The 14,693-nt window shown below is 43.9% G+C and overlaps 2 protein-coding genes across 8 annotated transcripts in view; both read left to right on the forward strand.

The window, feature by feature from the left end:
- The window catches only part of SMURF1 (SMAD specific E3 ubiquitin protein ligase 1), a 45,055-nt gene extending 34,536 nt beyond the window's left edge, over positions 1-10,519 (forward strand). For 2 of the 4 annotated variants that reach the window (XM_057369801.1, XM_057369804.1), the window contains exons 12-18: positions 914-1,028; positions 1,971-2,149; positions 2,991-3,128; positions 3,487-3,607; positions 5,105-5,306; positions 6,122-6,206; positions 6,877-10,519. In XM_057369801.1, coding sequence (XP_057225784.1) covers positions 914-1,028; positions 1,971-2,149; positions 2,991-3,128; positions 3,487-3,607; positions 5,105-5,306; positions 6,122-6,206; positions 6,877-6,976 — 940 coding nt within the window. In that variant the 3' untranslated portion in view covers positions 6,977-10,519. The remainder of the gene's footprint in view (positions 1-913; positions 1,029-1,970; positions 2,150-2,990; positions 3,129-3,486; positions 3,608-5,104; positions 5,307-6,121; positions 6,207-6,876) is intronic. The other 2 variants (XM_057369802.1, XM_057369805.1) reach the window with 1 other exon arrangement.
- A 1,211-nt stretch (positions 10,520-11,730) lies between these two features.
- RNF216 (ring finger protein 216) overlaps positions 11,731-14,693 on the forward strand; it is a 75,406-nt gene continuing 72,443 nt past the window's right edge. The window contains exons 1-2 of one of the 4 annotated variants that reach the window (XM_057369806.1): positions 11,731-11,877; positions 12,479-12,590. The gene's annotated coding sequence lies outside the window, so the exon portion shown is untranslated. Of the gene's footprint in view, positions 11,915-12,478; positions 12,591-14,693 lie in introns of all 4 variants that reach the window. The other 3 variants (XM_057369807.1, XM_057369808.1, XM_057369809.1) reach the window with 3 other exon arrangements.

Genomic DNA, 14,693 nt, shown 5'->3' on the forward strand with positions numbered 1-14,693 from the left:
AAAACACTCACCTTTGTGGTGGCTCAGAGTTCTGTAAATTCACTGAGAAATTTCTCAAATCSACAAAGACTGCCCACTGAGGTGTCTTTCAGTAATCAATCCCTGGACAAAGAAAATAAGCTGAAACGTTCCAAGCTACCTTACCTGAGGCAACCTTGGGTGTCTGCACTGTTGACATCCTGTTGCCCTGGTGTCTTTCTTAATTGCCCATTAGTTGCAGCTGACTCTTTCAGATCAGTACAGCTCCACTTCTAAGCATTGCAATTGAGAGTTCTCTCAGAATATTTTGGACCTGGGAAGGGTGTCCAAATTTAACAGCAAAAGGGTATTTGTTATGGTGACTTGGGAGTCAGAAATAGCTTTAGTTTTGCTCCTGTCCTTGTGTGTTACTGTGGTGAGAGAATTCAGCAAATCCCCCCTTTTAATGTGCTTGGTCTCTGTCCTTTCTGGCCTCTGCTGAAAGCATTCACCAAGCTGGCAGAAAAAAAMCAGCTTTTCTGAAGATCCTCTGTGATTGAGGTGATTCTAATCAACAGATTTTTTTAGTATGTCTTTATGTTGTACAGGTTGCAGAGGAGCAGATTTCAGAGACTCCAAATAGCTGAACTCTGTACAAAGGCAGGATTTTTGTGGAAGTGTGGCTTGTTCAGACTCAATTAGTTGATGGCATTGTCTAGCAGCTTGCTGTAGCTTCTCTAATTGACGTTAATCCCTTCAGTGCTTCTAAACTAAACCAAGTCTGCCCTGAGTGGAGTAGGACACTGTGGGGTTTTAATCACACCTTTTCTGTCYACAAATGGAGAGCAGCAGAAGATGATCTGATTTTGAAATAACCATTTCATAGCTGATAATTGTGTTTTCTAAAACTTAAGTGGAAGTTGTACTCTTCTAAATTTTACTTTTTTTTTGGCAGAGAGTGGTTGTATTTACTGTGCCATGAAATGTTGAATCCCTACTATGGACTCTTCCAGTACTCCACAGATAATATTTACATGCTGCAAATCAATCCAGACTCTTCTATCAATCCTGTAAGTACTAACATCTGAGCAATATTCCTACTTTTACAGACGTCCTCTGCAGTTTGTTACAGCCATTCTTCCGCAAGAGTCTAAACTGCAGGGTAAATCAGAATAAGAAAGTGTTAATGTCTTCTATTGATACAGTATGAAGCAGAGGGRTTTTGTTCAGAAATTAAAAGCATTATATCCTTTGATAGATATCTGATTTCTTTGAGACTCCTCAGTACTGATTGGTTTACACAGTGATTCTGATGAGACAAGACAGATGAAATTCACATTCACTGTGACCACCGGTGGTTGTGCACACATTACATTCCCAGCAGTGCCACCCCATGACTTTTAGGGATGTATCCCTTGCTTGCTCTTTCTCACTACCCTCCTGTGCTTGCTTTTTTCCTTTCTGGAGGATTTGTATTGATGCAGGCCCTAAAAGGAGCAGCRGTTCTGTATTAGTAGAGGGAATTCTTCCTGACATGACATTTCCTGACATTTGCACTGGAAGRTGAGGGAGATGGATTGGAAGAATGTCAACCATAGGACTTACACYTCAGTTTTCAAAAGTTAGTTTAAAAAGAACAGGAAAGAAATGAGGGAAACAAGCACCTGGCCTGTTTCCTCTAGAGCAGATACATTTGGATGTTTAAACAAAGAATAAACTGATTTGTTTGAAATCCTCGTCTTGGATTCTGGGGGTTTCACAGGGATTTTCTTTTTCCAAGTTTTGCCCTTTGAGAGGTCTAGAGGACTTGAATTATATTTATTGATCAGGTAATGCACAGAGACTTTTTTGAGGTTTTTAATCATTAGGTGCTTTGGTTTTGGTTATGTTGTGAGGAAAAACAGTGTCTGCTCTTGCCCAGAGAGCTGCAGGTAACTCACACTGAATGAACCACCAAGGGTGCCACAAGGTGTCAGTGTCTTCCCAAGCCTGATTCTCCTCTCTTCCTGCAGGAYCATTTGTCTTATTTCCATTTTGTTGGTCGGATAATGGGTTTGGCTGTGTTCCATGGACACTATATCAACGGGGGGTTCACAGTTCCCTTTTACAAACAGCTGCTGGGGAAGCCCATCCAGCTCTCCGATCTGGAATCTGTTGACCCAGAATTACACAAAAGTTTAGTCTGGATCTTGTAAGTACTGAATTTAGCAATCGTCTCGCTGTAGAGAAAATGGGGTAGAGTTTGTTGGCAAAGGGAAATGCTTTAGAGAAAGAATTTGCAAAMAACTTTTTATGGTGGAAGTCTGTACAAAATCATTAAACTATTCTTAATATATCAAAGGTACTTGAGGAAAAGTTCTCRTTGCAAACTCTCCTTGCAATAAAGTAGATACTAAATCATTAAAGGTAGAATATCACGGTATCAAAATCTAAACTCAACAGAGCTCTGAGGAGAAGTACAACCACTTCAAAAGAAAGCAAGCTTTGATTAGAATGAAAATAAATAAAAATAATTTGGGCTTCTGTATGYTTACAGAAAAAGATCCAACATTCAGTGTAGCTTTGGAACTCTTCAGAACTGCTTTGCATTATCTCAATTTCTTTTCTTAAATGCTGTTTTGAATTTTGTATTTAAAGTTACTGATGATTAAGTTCTTCACATGTAATCTCTTCTCTGCTTCACAGATACGTGACAGCAGATCAGATTCTTGCTGAGTGTATATATGTGTGTATATATATATATATTTATATATGAATGTGTGTGTATATTTCTGTAATGTAGGGTTTTATCCAGTATCCTGAGTTSTACTAGAATTAGGTGAATATCCCATATCTGATCAGGCTTTTCAATGTGCACTAAACCGTACAGAAATTGGTGATGGTGACAATATTCCTCTAGTATGTGAAATACCAGTGGCTGGTAACTAAGGTTTAGCCTGAAGGCTGTCTAAGAGTTCAAATAATTGTCAGCATCACCACTGAAAGTTACCCAAATACCAAAAATACTGAGTTTACCCTCTGTGCATTGGCAGAGAGAATGATATCACACCAGTCCTGGACCATACATTCTGTGTGGAACACAACGCTTTTGGGAGGATTCTACAGCATGAGCTCAAACCAAATGGCAGGAATATTCCAGTGACAGAAGAGAACAAGAAGGAATATGTCAGGTATTGCTAACAGAAATATATCCTGCAAATGTAATGGGTAGAGGGTAGTAAACAKAGTTTTTGTATCTAGTGGAACTAATGAAATAAGTATTTGGGGTGGAAACACCTGAATCATAAATGACGTGAATGTTTTCACTGTAAGACCTTGGAAGATGAAGTTCTGAATGGTATTTTAGTTTTTCTGTGGATGGTGCAATAGTTGTTGATGGAAAAGGGAATGGACAAGCATTTCTTTCATAACACAAAATGTGTTTATTAAAACAAGGTCTTCTGTAAAATGAGCATTTTCCAACTCTTTTATAAAAATCTCAGTGCTGTCCAGCTCATCCCCCCTGACTTTTTCCTTCCTGCCCCACAGGTTGTATGTGAACTGGCGGTTCATGAGAGGAATAGAGGCACAGTTCCTGGCTCTGCAGAAAGGTTTTAATGAACTTATTCCTCAACATCTCCTTAAGCCTTTTGACCAGAAGGAACTTGAGGTATGTTTTATCCACATGGAATATTGTTTTGTAATTTGTTTGATCCAGTTAAGCACTGATTTAAAAAAAAAAAAACAAACAAAACCCAAAACAAGCGAAACAAACAAAACACAAAACTTATTCAGTTTTACATACCAGAAAGCTGAGTATTTGTTTAACCAAACCTTTTTAAGTTTATTCTAGACATTTTTTGGGTTGATGCTATTGAGAGGGCTACTTAAACAGGAAAAGACAAATACACCAAAGTGTCTATCCAAGGACTAATGCTCAAGGCAGGTGGTCTGAGAAGGAGGAAACACTGCAAGTGTGAGGAATTGATGGCAAGACCAGACATGTAATTTACCCCAGAACCTGTTACTGTGTTACTGTGTCCAGTATCTTTTCATGCAAGGCTGTTGCTGTATGCACATAGGGATTGGTTTACAGAAATAGAAAGGTTGAGCATATAGAAAAGAAATTAATTTGTCTGCTTATTAAATCCTGAGTTGCAGAAGGCTACCTCTTAAAATAATTCCTGTTATAGCAATTTTTCCTGTTTTGCTTTTAGATAAAATATGGCAACATGTGGAATATTCAGCATGTGTGGTATTGGAAGCATTAGCTTTGTGTTAGTTAGTCATGCATTTTGATTAATCCCACAAAGTTTTTGCATTCCAAAGACAGATTAAAAATCCATTAAATATTTCAATACTGCCCACGTCAGAACAGTCACAACTGCCTTAATRATGTGAGCAAGTATAAGTGGAGGCTGACTTGGTGGTACAACAAGTCAGCTGCTAAAGGGCAGCTCTAAGAAATGGTATCCTTAGTGTGGAATATTACGGGAAATTTAAAATATGACACACATTTTATTTTGAGGGGTGAAGTTTGCTCTGTGTCTTTTATTTGTCGTTGTCAGGGAGGTCATTAAATTCACAACCAGCAGCAACTTCCTTTGACAGTATTTTGCAACCTGGTATCATCTGGAAAAGACATTGAAGTGATGTGTCTGGTCTGTGTCAGAGCCTCTCACAAATGGTGTTGAAAAACAAATTAAAAGTTTCTGTAGTTTGTTGTGGAACAACAAAGCAACTCAGATGTTCCCATAAACCGAGCAGGATTCCATTGTTGCTGGTATTGGYACCTCTGGGACAAATCTGCAGCAGGACAGTGATGCTGTGCCTTGTTCCAAACCAGTGCTGTATCCTCATAAGGACAGGCTGTACCTCCTMGGGAGCACAGATTTAATAAAGCAGGTCTTGCRTGGGCTTCTGACTCTTAGTTGCTTRTGAATGTTCTAGTGCTGGTAACTCACTGCTTGGGCTCAGATTCACTGCAGTTAAACTGGAGAGATTTATTGTCAGTCCTGTGCTGATTTGGAATGTTACCTTGCATGCAAAAGTTGGGTGAAGCATCTAAACAATGCCAGGCTTTGTGACSTGGTTGGGTGTGTTTTTTACAAAAAAACTGCAAACCTGAAATGACTGAASCTTAAAGCTCTTTCTAATCTTTTGACAGCTGATCATAGGAGGCCTGGATAAGATCGACCTGAATGACTGGAAGTCCAACACCCGCCTAAAGCACTGCATGGCTGACAGCAACATTGTCAAGTGGTTCTGGCAGGCGGTGGAAACGTTTGATGAAGAAAGAAGGGCAAGGCTGCTGCAGTTCGTGACGGGTTCGACGCGTGTCCCACTTCAAGGTTTCAAGGCTTTACAAGGTGACTGATGTGGAGGCCGAGTTAATCTGTGGTTGGAGAAAAGAGATAAAAGTGGTGTGGTATTTACAGGCCCCTTGTAAAATATCAGTGTATTACTGGATAAGTCAAGCACTTGCAAACTTGAAAGCCTGAGAGCAGTTTTACATTTGTCAGCAGCTCAGCTGCTGCTGAATACTTTGGCTGTTTCTGAAAGTGATGGRAGCTGGTAAATCTGTTACTGTGCAGTGCTTTGACTGCTGTCAATTTTGGCTCATCAGTCTCCTACAGCTCTGTGCTCTGATGTTCAAATCATTCCATGCAAACATGCACAGGGATATATGGCTGACTAAAGAACTTTTTCGTGTGAGAATTGTATTCCCTTCAGTGTTTGGCAGCAAACCATTAGGCTTTAAAGCAAGTTTCTGCAAATTGCAGTTTTTTATCAAAAAGGTGGCAGTGTCCTTGGCTGTTGTGATCTCCTAATCACATTCCATTTGCTGGCTCATAGTAAGTTAATGTTCAAAATTAAAATACTAATTCTGTTTTACAGAAAAACCTTTTTGCACCAAAGTATTTTCATTTTTGATGGTGCAGCTTTATTAATATCAAATTTAGCAGCTCTCCAAAATACCAGTCTGGAAAATGATTGTCACAAACAGCCCTATCTCTTCTGCCATCGCTTCATCAGCTGCAAATATCTCTACAGATTTAGCCTGGGACATACTTAGGCTTGCAGCTGGAACTGTAATTTCCTCTCTTGCCTTTTTATAAGCAGCAGAATGTGTGTGTGTGAATGATGCTTTGTTGAAGTGCATTAACTAGAATGTCTGTCTAAGGTTCTACAGGCGCTGCAGGACCCAGACTGTTTACCATCCATTTAATAGATGCAAACACAGACAACCTTCCAAAAGCCCACACTTGGTAAGATGGAAACACCCCCCACTTCAGTGCTTGCTCTTCCTTTGTCTTGATTTAAAAGAGTCATCTCTTGTCTGTCCTGGGTAGGGATTGGGCATGTGATACACATGGATGATTCCAGGYGTGCTCTGTTAGCTTGGATATATATGTACTCTGCAGCCAGCAAAATAATTTACTTTTCTTAAAGCTTGATCTGTCCTCTATACTATCTGTGGTTTTCATTTATTCCAGAGGTGATTATTCTGGGTAGTGAGACATTTGTAAGTTTATTTCTTTATTTCTTTATTACAAAGAAGTGTTGTCAGATGTCGAATGTCGGAGGCTCGTGCTGTTGGTGCAGTATAGGCACAGCCTGAGCCCTTGCACGGAAATGTCACTCCATCAGAGGCAGGAWATGGTTTCAGCAGCATCACAGACTGTCTGCAGGCAGGGCAGTCTTGCTTTTTATTTGCAAGTCTCCTGCATCTGCCTCTTCCTCCTCTTCCTCATCCCAACGCTGCCCTATGAGGCTGTGCATTCCTGCTGTAGAAATAGTTTTTTTTCATCTTTTCAGTCTCCTGTGGCCGCTGAAGCAGCTGAGAGTTTTTAAAATTTCTATCTATATGTAGCTTCTTTACATTTTTTCCCCTATAAGCTCTTCAGATCCATCAATGTTTTGTTACTTTCCCTGCAGCTTTAACCGGATCGACATTCCGCCTTACGAGTCATATGAGAAGCTTTATGAGAAGCTGTTGACAGCTGTGGAAGAGACATGTGGGTTTGCTGTGGAGTGAAAAAGCAACCAAAGGAAACAGATGCTAGCTCATGGACCACCAAATCAAAAGCTAGAAGAAGCTTGCTGTGAACTTCCTGCTAAGCTGTCTGAAGCATCCGAACTCTGACAACTTAGAGATGGGGCTGTTTCCCTTCCGCCGCTGGTGGATGAGGGGGGGAGGGTCGGGRCTTTTCTTGGTGGTTCCCAAACTATTTTCTCCCCTTTGTTACAACKACCCCTTCCCTCTTCTTCCATCCCCCCTGAAATGAAACGCAGCCAAATTCAGCATTTGGCTTTGGTTACACAGGATATTCTGCTAGATTTGTAACACATATTGTGATAGGGTCAGTGACCTGTGGGGCTTTTTTAATAGGAGAATCAAAGTGTATTTGAGAATGAGCTTAATTTGCTGAGGACTTGTAACTGGTAGGTGCACCTGGTTAGTCTGTCTTAAATCAAGCTTGAGCCTTTGTAGAGTCCAGCAGGTGCAGAGTGTCTGACTGGCACCAGATTTTGCATTGCACATTTTAAACATCTATTTAAAAAGTAAAACTTCTAGCAGAAAATACCTCCATATGAACACTTAACTGAAAGGTAAAGAAATCCAAGTTCTGCCTTAGCAGGAAGCTCCCAGTGGAAGCTGTGGCTCACCTTGAGAAAAGTGAAGGAATCTGGGACAGCTTAAACGGTATTGTATGATTTCTTTTTGGTTGTCCTGGCTGAAATCTAATTGTTTTGCACATGAAAACAATTCTTTCCTCCTGCAGAATTACTTTCCATAGTTTGTTCAGATGTAAGTACCTTGCYGAGAAGTCTTGTGAGGAGGAGACAGAGGGTAAAATCCATTCAATCCCAAAGCTGTGATTTCTGTGCTACTGTTTTACCCAGGATGTGTTTGTGTAACTTTAAATTGTAAGACTCACATGGAAATCACTAAAAGCCAAGTTAACWGAGCAAATTCCTGCTTCAAATTTTTTGGCCTTGGGAAAGGTTTATTTGGAGATTGAGGTAGAAAGGGAACTATACAGTGAATAYACTTTAAATGTTACAGAAAGCTATTGGAAGAATTTATGACTTTAGTTCTGTAGGGATGAAAATTTCTCCAGAGAGCCATATAAGGCTATTTTTTCCAATATCTGAAACTAATATTAAAAGATTTGTTCTCTAACACAGGGGAAACAAAGGCAAATCCAATACCAGGATCACTAACATTTTTCCAGTTTGCACACCAAGATGAGACAGTATTTTAACAAATAACACGGCTTCAGAGAGACCCAGTTATCTATCAAACAYGTCTAAACTTAAGCAGACTTGCTTGTATAGGATTTTTTTTTCTTTGGCAAGCCTGATTTTTGGAGAGATTCATGACTGAAACACTTAACAGATGTTACGTTTATGGAATAATGCATTGAAATTCAGCTGTGGGTAAGAGATTGTCCTTAGGAGATGTCTACTGGAATACTTCTATTTTGTCTTTTTTTTAATTGAATTTGATAATAGCTTTAAACTGTGATAGGACAGAAAGTAGACACTTGTCAAAACCCTGGCATCTTTCTCTGTTTTTGTTTGTTTGTGGTTTTCTTTTTGCCATTGACCATAATTCTTGTGATTTGTTGTCGGGAGTTGCATCGGAGGTGTAAAATTGTACCATATTGTGAGATTTGCACAGGGTGGCTAAAGATGCTCATCCTGCAGGATTGTACAGGAGAGGCATGTTCAGCCCCAYGTTCTGTAGGGATCTTTTGGCACTTGGAGACCAGTTTTTGCAGTTCTGGTTGTTGGGATGTAAATMAAACTACACAACCCTTGCAGAGAGGAGAGGAAATGCAACAGTTGGCGGACAGCATCCCTACGGCCTGGGCTGAGTAGCAGAGTCCCCACAACCCTGGATTTCCCAAATGGCTTTGAAGTCAAACCTGTTCATAGAGTGTATTTAATCCTTTCAGTACATTTAAATGTGCAATAAACCAGTCAGATAGGAAAAGTGCAAAACGGATTATTGCCCAAAAGCTTTGCATGCAGTCTCATGTGGATTTTTCACTAAAAAAAGTGTAAAAAAACCCAACCCAAACCCAAATGCTAAAGCCCACCCCTAACAAAAATCCTACCACACCTGCAGCACAGCTGGCTCAGTACAAACCAAGTGAGGTGAAGGGAAAGGCCCCTGATTTGGAGATCCATAGGTCAAGTAGCTTTATGTTGACGACCCCGTTGACATACAATAGATCCTTATGTTTTTGCTAGGTCAGTGTTTTATTGAATGCACAAAATAAGAATAGGAAAGGATTGTTGTTTCGAAAAGTCCGTCTGTTTTTTGCTGTATTTAAAAGCCCTTGTCAAGGTACCTCCTCCATGCTGACAGTAACGAGAATAGGGCACTGTCTTTTTAATTATTTCAGTTCTCTTTTCAACAGCTTCACCACCTCTCCCATCATGTTGTCTTTGCAATTTTGTGCCACTTCAGTGACGACGAAGACATTTTTGTCTTGTTCTGTACGTGCATTTGAGGCAGGCCTTAAAGCTGGTTGGGTGGATGGAGGAACAGCAAGAAGCGAGGCAGAATGGCTTTGGAGCCATGGCCTGTTCTTCCTGTGCCCAGTTCCAAGGCCAAGGAAGGACAAAATGCCAACAGGAGTTTTCATGGCTTGAGCCAGTGGCTCTCAGGTCTGGCATAACCTCAGCTGTCTRAATTTGTGTCCATTCCCACTCGGTCTGCCAGCACTTGAACTTGGTTGTTACTTCTCAAACTTKCCCAAAGAATTCCATGGAGTCCCGTGTTCATTTTGTCATTCCACGTTCCACCTTGTGCGCGGATACTCTTGGATCTGACCCGAAGGAAATACAAGGTACAGCGTGTCTGTTGTTCCTGTCCAACGGCAAACCCAGCCCTGCAGTGCCCTGATACTGCTCCTCAGCCTATACTCTACGCTCAGGGATGTAGGAAACCACCACTCTGCTCGTGTTTTCCACCGGGAAGAAACGAGACTGTTGGATGGGTGTGAGTGTTCACTTGGGCATTATGTTAAACGAGACCCTGCTCCAAAAAGGCTGCTCGAAGCTCCAGACGGTGCGATCGGCGCTCGCTCAGCAGTTTGTCCTCAGTTCAAGTTGAGGTGGTTGTAAAATCCAACAGATTTTGTAAATTACTGATCCAGCCACCRGGCCCTCTGGAGCCAGTGCCCAGGTTTGGGGCCGTGTGGCACAGCAAGTTCCCAGAAACACAGTATGGATCTGGTTTTAATCTGTTAATTTTTTTTTTTGTTTTGTTGTTGTTCCTCAACCACTTTATAATGTATTTTTTTAATTTATTATTTTGTAATGTCATGTTTAAGTATTGCTGCTATCCTTGTTATTCTTCCCACTGTTTTTATTGCAGATTTATTTTGTGAAAGTTGTACACTAATGTTTCATTTTATGTCTAAATCAAAGTATTTAAAGAAATACTAGTTCTATTTAATGTGGTTATGGAACCAGCTGGAATAAACAGTGATTGTATAGTAGGCTGGACCCAGGAGGTCATGTTCATTTTTGTTACATATGCAATAAACTCACAACTTTAAACTCTTGGTATCCACTGTTTTGTTYGTTAAAWTATGGGAATCAGAGGARAAGAGTGGACAAGGTATGGAAATGCAACTGATTTAACAGATCTGTRTGGACTGCCCAGATGAAAGTCCTCCTCTGCAGGGAGAACATTGTTTCATTCATTTCTTCAGCTGATTAATTACCTTAATCTTCTTCCCTTCTTACCTTATTATTTATCCTGATACTTTGCCAAAACAGTTTGCAGAAAGAAATGAAAACCCCTTAATGAAAAACTGGAGAAAGATTCAATACTAGTGATGAATCGTTGCTTTCCTGTTAGTTTTTTTTCTAATTACTACTGTTTTGCAAATGGGGAAGGAAGGTGAGGATGGTACAGCAGTGTTGGTGTGGGCTTCTCTCCCTGATGTTGAAAGCTGCGATTTCTTCTGCCCATAATTTGGTTAAAAAGAAAAAAATACAATTTAAAGAAGGGAGCGAAAATAAAATGCTTTTTATTCTTTGAGTAATTTCACAATATGAACAAATGACCCGGGAGCTGCTGTCGCCCACCCCTCGTGTCAGCCAGTGGCAGGGACTGAACGATTTCATGATTTAGAGCAGGAAATGGTGTTAGTCCTTCAGTGCTTTGTCAAACACTGGTCCTGCTGTTTTCTTCAATAAGTACGTTTTGTGAAGTTTTCCTGATTTCTACTTTCTTTTTGATGCCCAGACATTGCCAAGAGAGGATCCCTGGAGCCTGCTCCGGAGGGTGGGATGTGCCGCAGAGGGGCTGCTCCAGGACTTCTCTGCGACGTGAACTTCTTGAGAGCACAATTAAAGTTTTCTCATTTCTCTCGGGAAATCCTGCAGATCTCAAAGAATCGGCTATCTCTTCCMTGGCAGCTTGGCAAATCATTTAAATCCCTCAAGTTCGATTTTCTACTCTTCCTACAGGACATAGGAAGAGTAGGTGTCTCCGAGAGGGTGTCCGGGGGTCCCTGTCACTCGCTTGACCCTCACGAGCACCGAGGGCTGAGGCGGGGACAGGCGGGGTCCCTTGGAACACCCCAAAAAGTTGAGCACCCCAAAAAGTTGAGCCCTCCCAGCCCCGCCCCGCACACACGTGCAGCCTGGCCCCGCCCCCTTCCTCAGGCCCCGCCCCCTCCCCACGGGAACACCGCCCGCCCGGCAGGGGGCGTGGCGCGCCGCTGGATGACCGCCCCCTGTCTCTATGGTCGGTTTGCCGGGCCGGGCCCGCCCGCCCCCTCGTGCCGCTCTGTCCCTCGCTGGCCGTGTCTCTATGGTGCGGGGCGGCGCGGTCACGTGTGGCGGGCCGGGCGGAAGCGGCGGGAGCGGCGGTTAAATGAAGCGGGGCCGGGCGGAAGCGGCGGCTCGGTGAGTGCCGGGGGAGCCCCTCGGTCCCGCGGGGCCGGTGAGTGCCGGGACAGAGGGGGCGTCCCTGGGCCTCGCCGGACCCCTTGCTGCGGGGTCGGGTGCTGCTCCGGCTGGGGCCTGTCTTCAGGGACGGTTCTTTCCCCTCCGCTCTTCCCGCGTCCCCTCAGGGCCGGGTGTCCGTTCCGTCCGTTCCTCTCCCCCCGCGTCCCTTCAGGGCCGCTTCTTCCCCCTCTCTTCCTGTCAGGGACGGGTCGTTCCACCCCTAGCGCCTTCCTTCAGGGACGGCTCCCCGTGTCCGTCCCCCCGTACCCTTCCACTTTCATTTAGGGCCGAATCCTTCCTCGTCACTTTCCCTCAGGATCGGGCACACCCTCTCCCCCTCCAGCTTCCCTTAGCACTGGGTTCTCTCCGTCCGCCTCCATCCCCTCAGGGCCGGTCCCTTCTCCCTCAGCCCGGGGTCAGGAGGTCCTTTCGGGGTCCTGCGCCACCCCTGTGTCCCACCCCGGGGACCGGGGCTCCTCACGGCTGTTTGAGACGGGGATAACCCGGAGCTGCTGGGGAGAGGAATATAAAAGACGGTTCTCTTGTGACCCCTGTTCAGTGTGGGAGCACTCTGTGCCGTTGGGACATCRCGACATTTCAGGCATCTGCTGTGGGAGCCGCTKCAGGAAAGAAACCCCAAACACAGCTGTCCTTGGAGCTGAGGGATCAGTGTAAGAGATACTCCTCTTCCTCCTCTTTCCCTTCTCTGTTGATCCGAGTGCCGGCTCGGCGTGGTAGACAGAGCACAGCCTGGATGTGTCAATGCACACTAGATTTAGTTAATGGGGTTTTTCTGACTCTGGAGCTGACCTTGTTCCCCCACACGGCTGGAGACAGGTCAGGATCCCACCGCAGTCTTCTGAGGCTGAAGAGCTGTGGGGAACTCCCGTGTGTGTGTGTGAAGAGAGGAGTGTGAGCTTGCCTGGGGCACTGATTTGGGGTGGGTGAAATGTAGGTTGGCTTAAAGAGTTGCYGTCATCCCATGGATCCCCTGGCTTTGCAGCTGTGTGGATAACGGCTGCTTGCACCTGTGAATCCACCCCGGGAGGTTTTTCCTTTTATCTCACCCGTGTTTTATGACCTGGAGTGTTGTGTTGAGCATCCTCCAATACCTTACTTTGGAATCTTACTGACAAATGCTTTGTGGTTTTCATACAAATTAGTTGTTGATATTTCTGTTCAGTTCCTTATGTTTTGGTCACTGTCCTGAGACTTSTGATGCTTTGAAAGAGAAAATGTGATGTTGCTGCTGTGCACTTTTATTTCCGTGATCCAGGTGTGATGCTGAGGGATTAAAGCTTGATGTCCATGTGCTTTTCAGAGGATTCMTTCTTGTGTTTCTTTCCCAGCTCCCTGCTTTGCCCTATGGAACAGGAGGCTCTTGCTTTGCTTTGGGCAGCAGTTGTAGAGGCAATYACTCAGTGCCTTGGTGGCTGAGAGGCATGGGCAGTTCTGACGCTAAGATCTGTGGGCAGATCCCTGTTTCTCCATTCTGTCTCTGTGGTAGCTGGTTCCTCTTTCTTAACAATTTCTGCTCTCCCACCTGRTGCACTTTTGGAGCTGTTGCAGATTTCCAGTGGTAGCAGTGGAGGGAAGGGCAGGTGACCCCATCAGGCATTTAGACTGGCCTTTGCATGCTCAGCTAAAGTGGCCTCTCCTGCTTTCAGAGAGGATGGCATGAGGGCTTTTCCTCCAGCAGCTTGTTTGGAAGGTGAGGCAGGAAATCTGAGACCCTTCATTGTGCAGACCCAAATCTCGAGCAGGTTCTGGTTCATCCCTGAACAGGTGTGGGGCCATAGGGATGTGCAGCTCAACCATATGGTAGAATCCATTTTCTGTAGGACTAGTAGGATTGCAGCTTTTAATTCCAGAACTGTGGGATTTACAGCTTTAATATGTGCTTTTAATTTCTAGGATGAATGCTGTGCAAAAATTCCACTGCCTTACATCAGGCTTTCTGCAGTTGTAAACATGTTAATGGATTTCATGTGCTGGGTGTCTTTGTGGTGTGACTGGATGTTAACAAACAATCATCTTGACAGAGTTTRTGCCTGGAACACCAAGACTTGGGAAAGGACTCAGACACACTTCCTGAAGATCTGTAGACATTCAGCCTGCTTTGAGGTGCTACACTGTGGTAACAGGCCTTCTTCCATCTTTTTTTTCTTGCTTCTTAGGATGTTTTCCTGTAGGTTGGCCTGGCTGCAGACAGTCAGGGCAGGACAGCAGTTCCTAGAAGAGCTCTTGAGCAGGTGTAACTGGTGATAAGGATTCCAGCAGGGTGCTGGCAGCCTGTTCCTGGCCTGGAGTTTCAGGAGCYGCCTCGGAAGTCCAAATTCCTGGGTAGCCCAGTGCTTTGTCTTCCTGAGAATGCAGTGGGCGTTCCTGCCGCCAGTGAGACTTGCGCTTTGAAATTGGACACAAATCACTAAAAAGTCCTGTGGCAAAAATAGGTGGGGCAAACACCCAATTCCGGTGGCTCCTGCACAGCTGGAGAGAGACAGGAAACACATCCCAGGGGCCAGGAGCTGATTAGCAACCTGGAGAAGCACAAGTGCAAGAGATGTGGAACCCTTCGGGTGTTGTTTAGTGCCTGCTGGAAGAAGCTCCCATTCATTAATTTGGAATGGGTTTCTTATTTTTATTTTTGTCTTTCTAAAGCCATTGTGAGTGGTTTGCTGTGTCTGAGTGCTGGTGGTGCTGGGTGTTGGGGCTTGCCACTAGCTGCATTCTTTCTAGGACAGTCAGAACTGCACCACTAATTCCTCTCATTG

Source organism: Malurus melanocephalus, unplaced genomic scaffold (assembly GCF_030028575.1).
Source record: "Malurus melanocephalus ecotype Western Australia unplaced genomic scaffold, MMel_1.1 scaffold_115, whole genome shotgun sequence".
NCBI lineage: Eukaryota > Metazoa > Chordata > Aves > Passeriformes > Maluridae > Malurus > Malurus melanocephalus.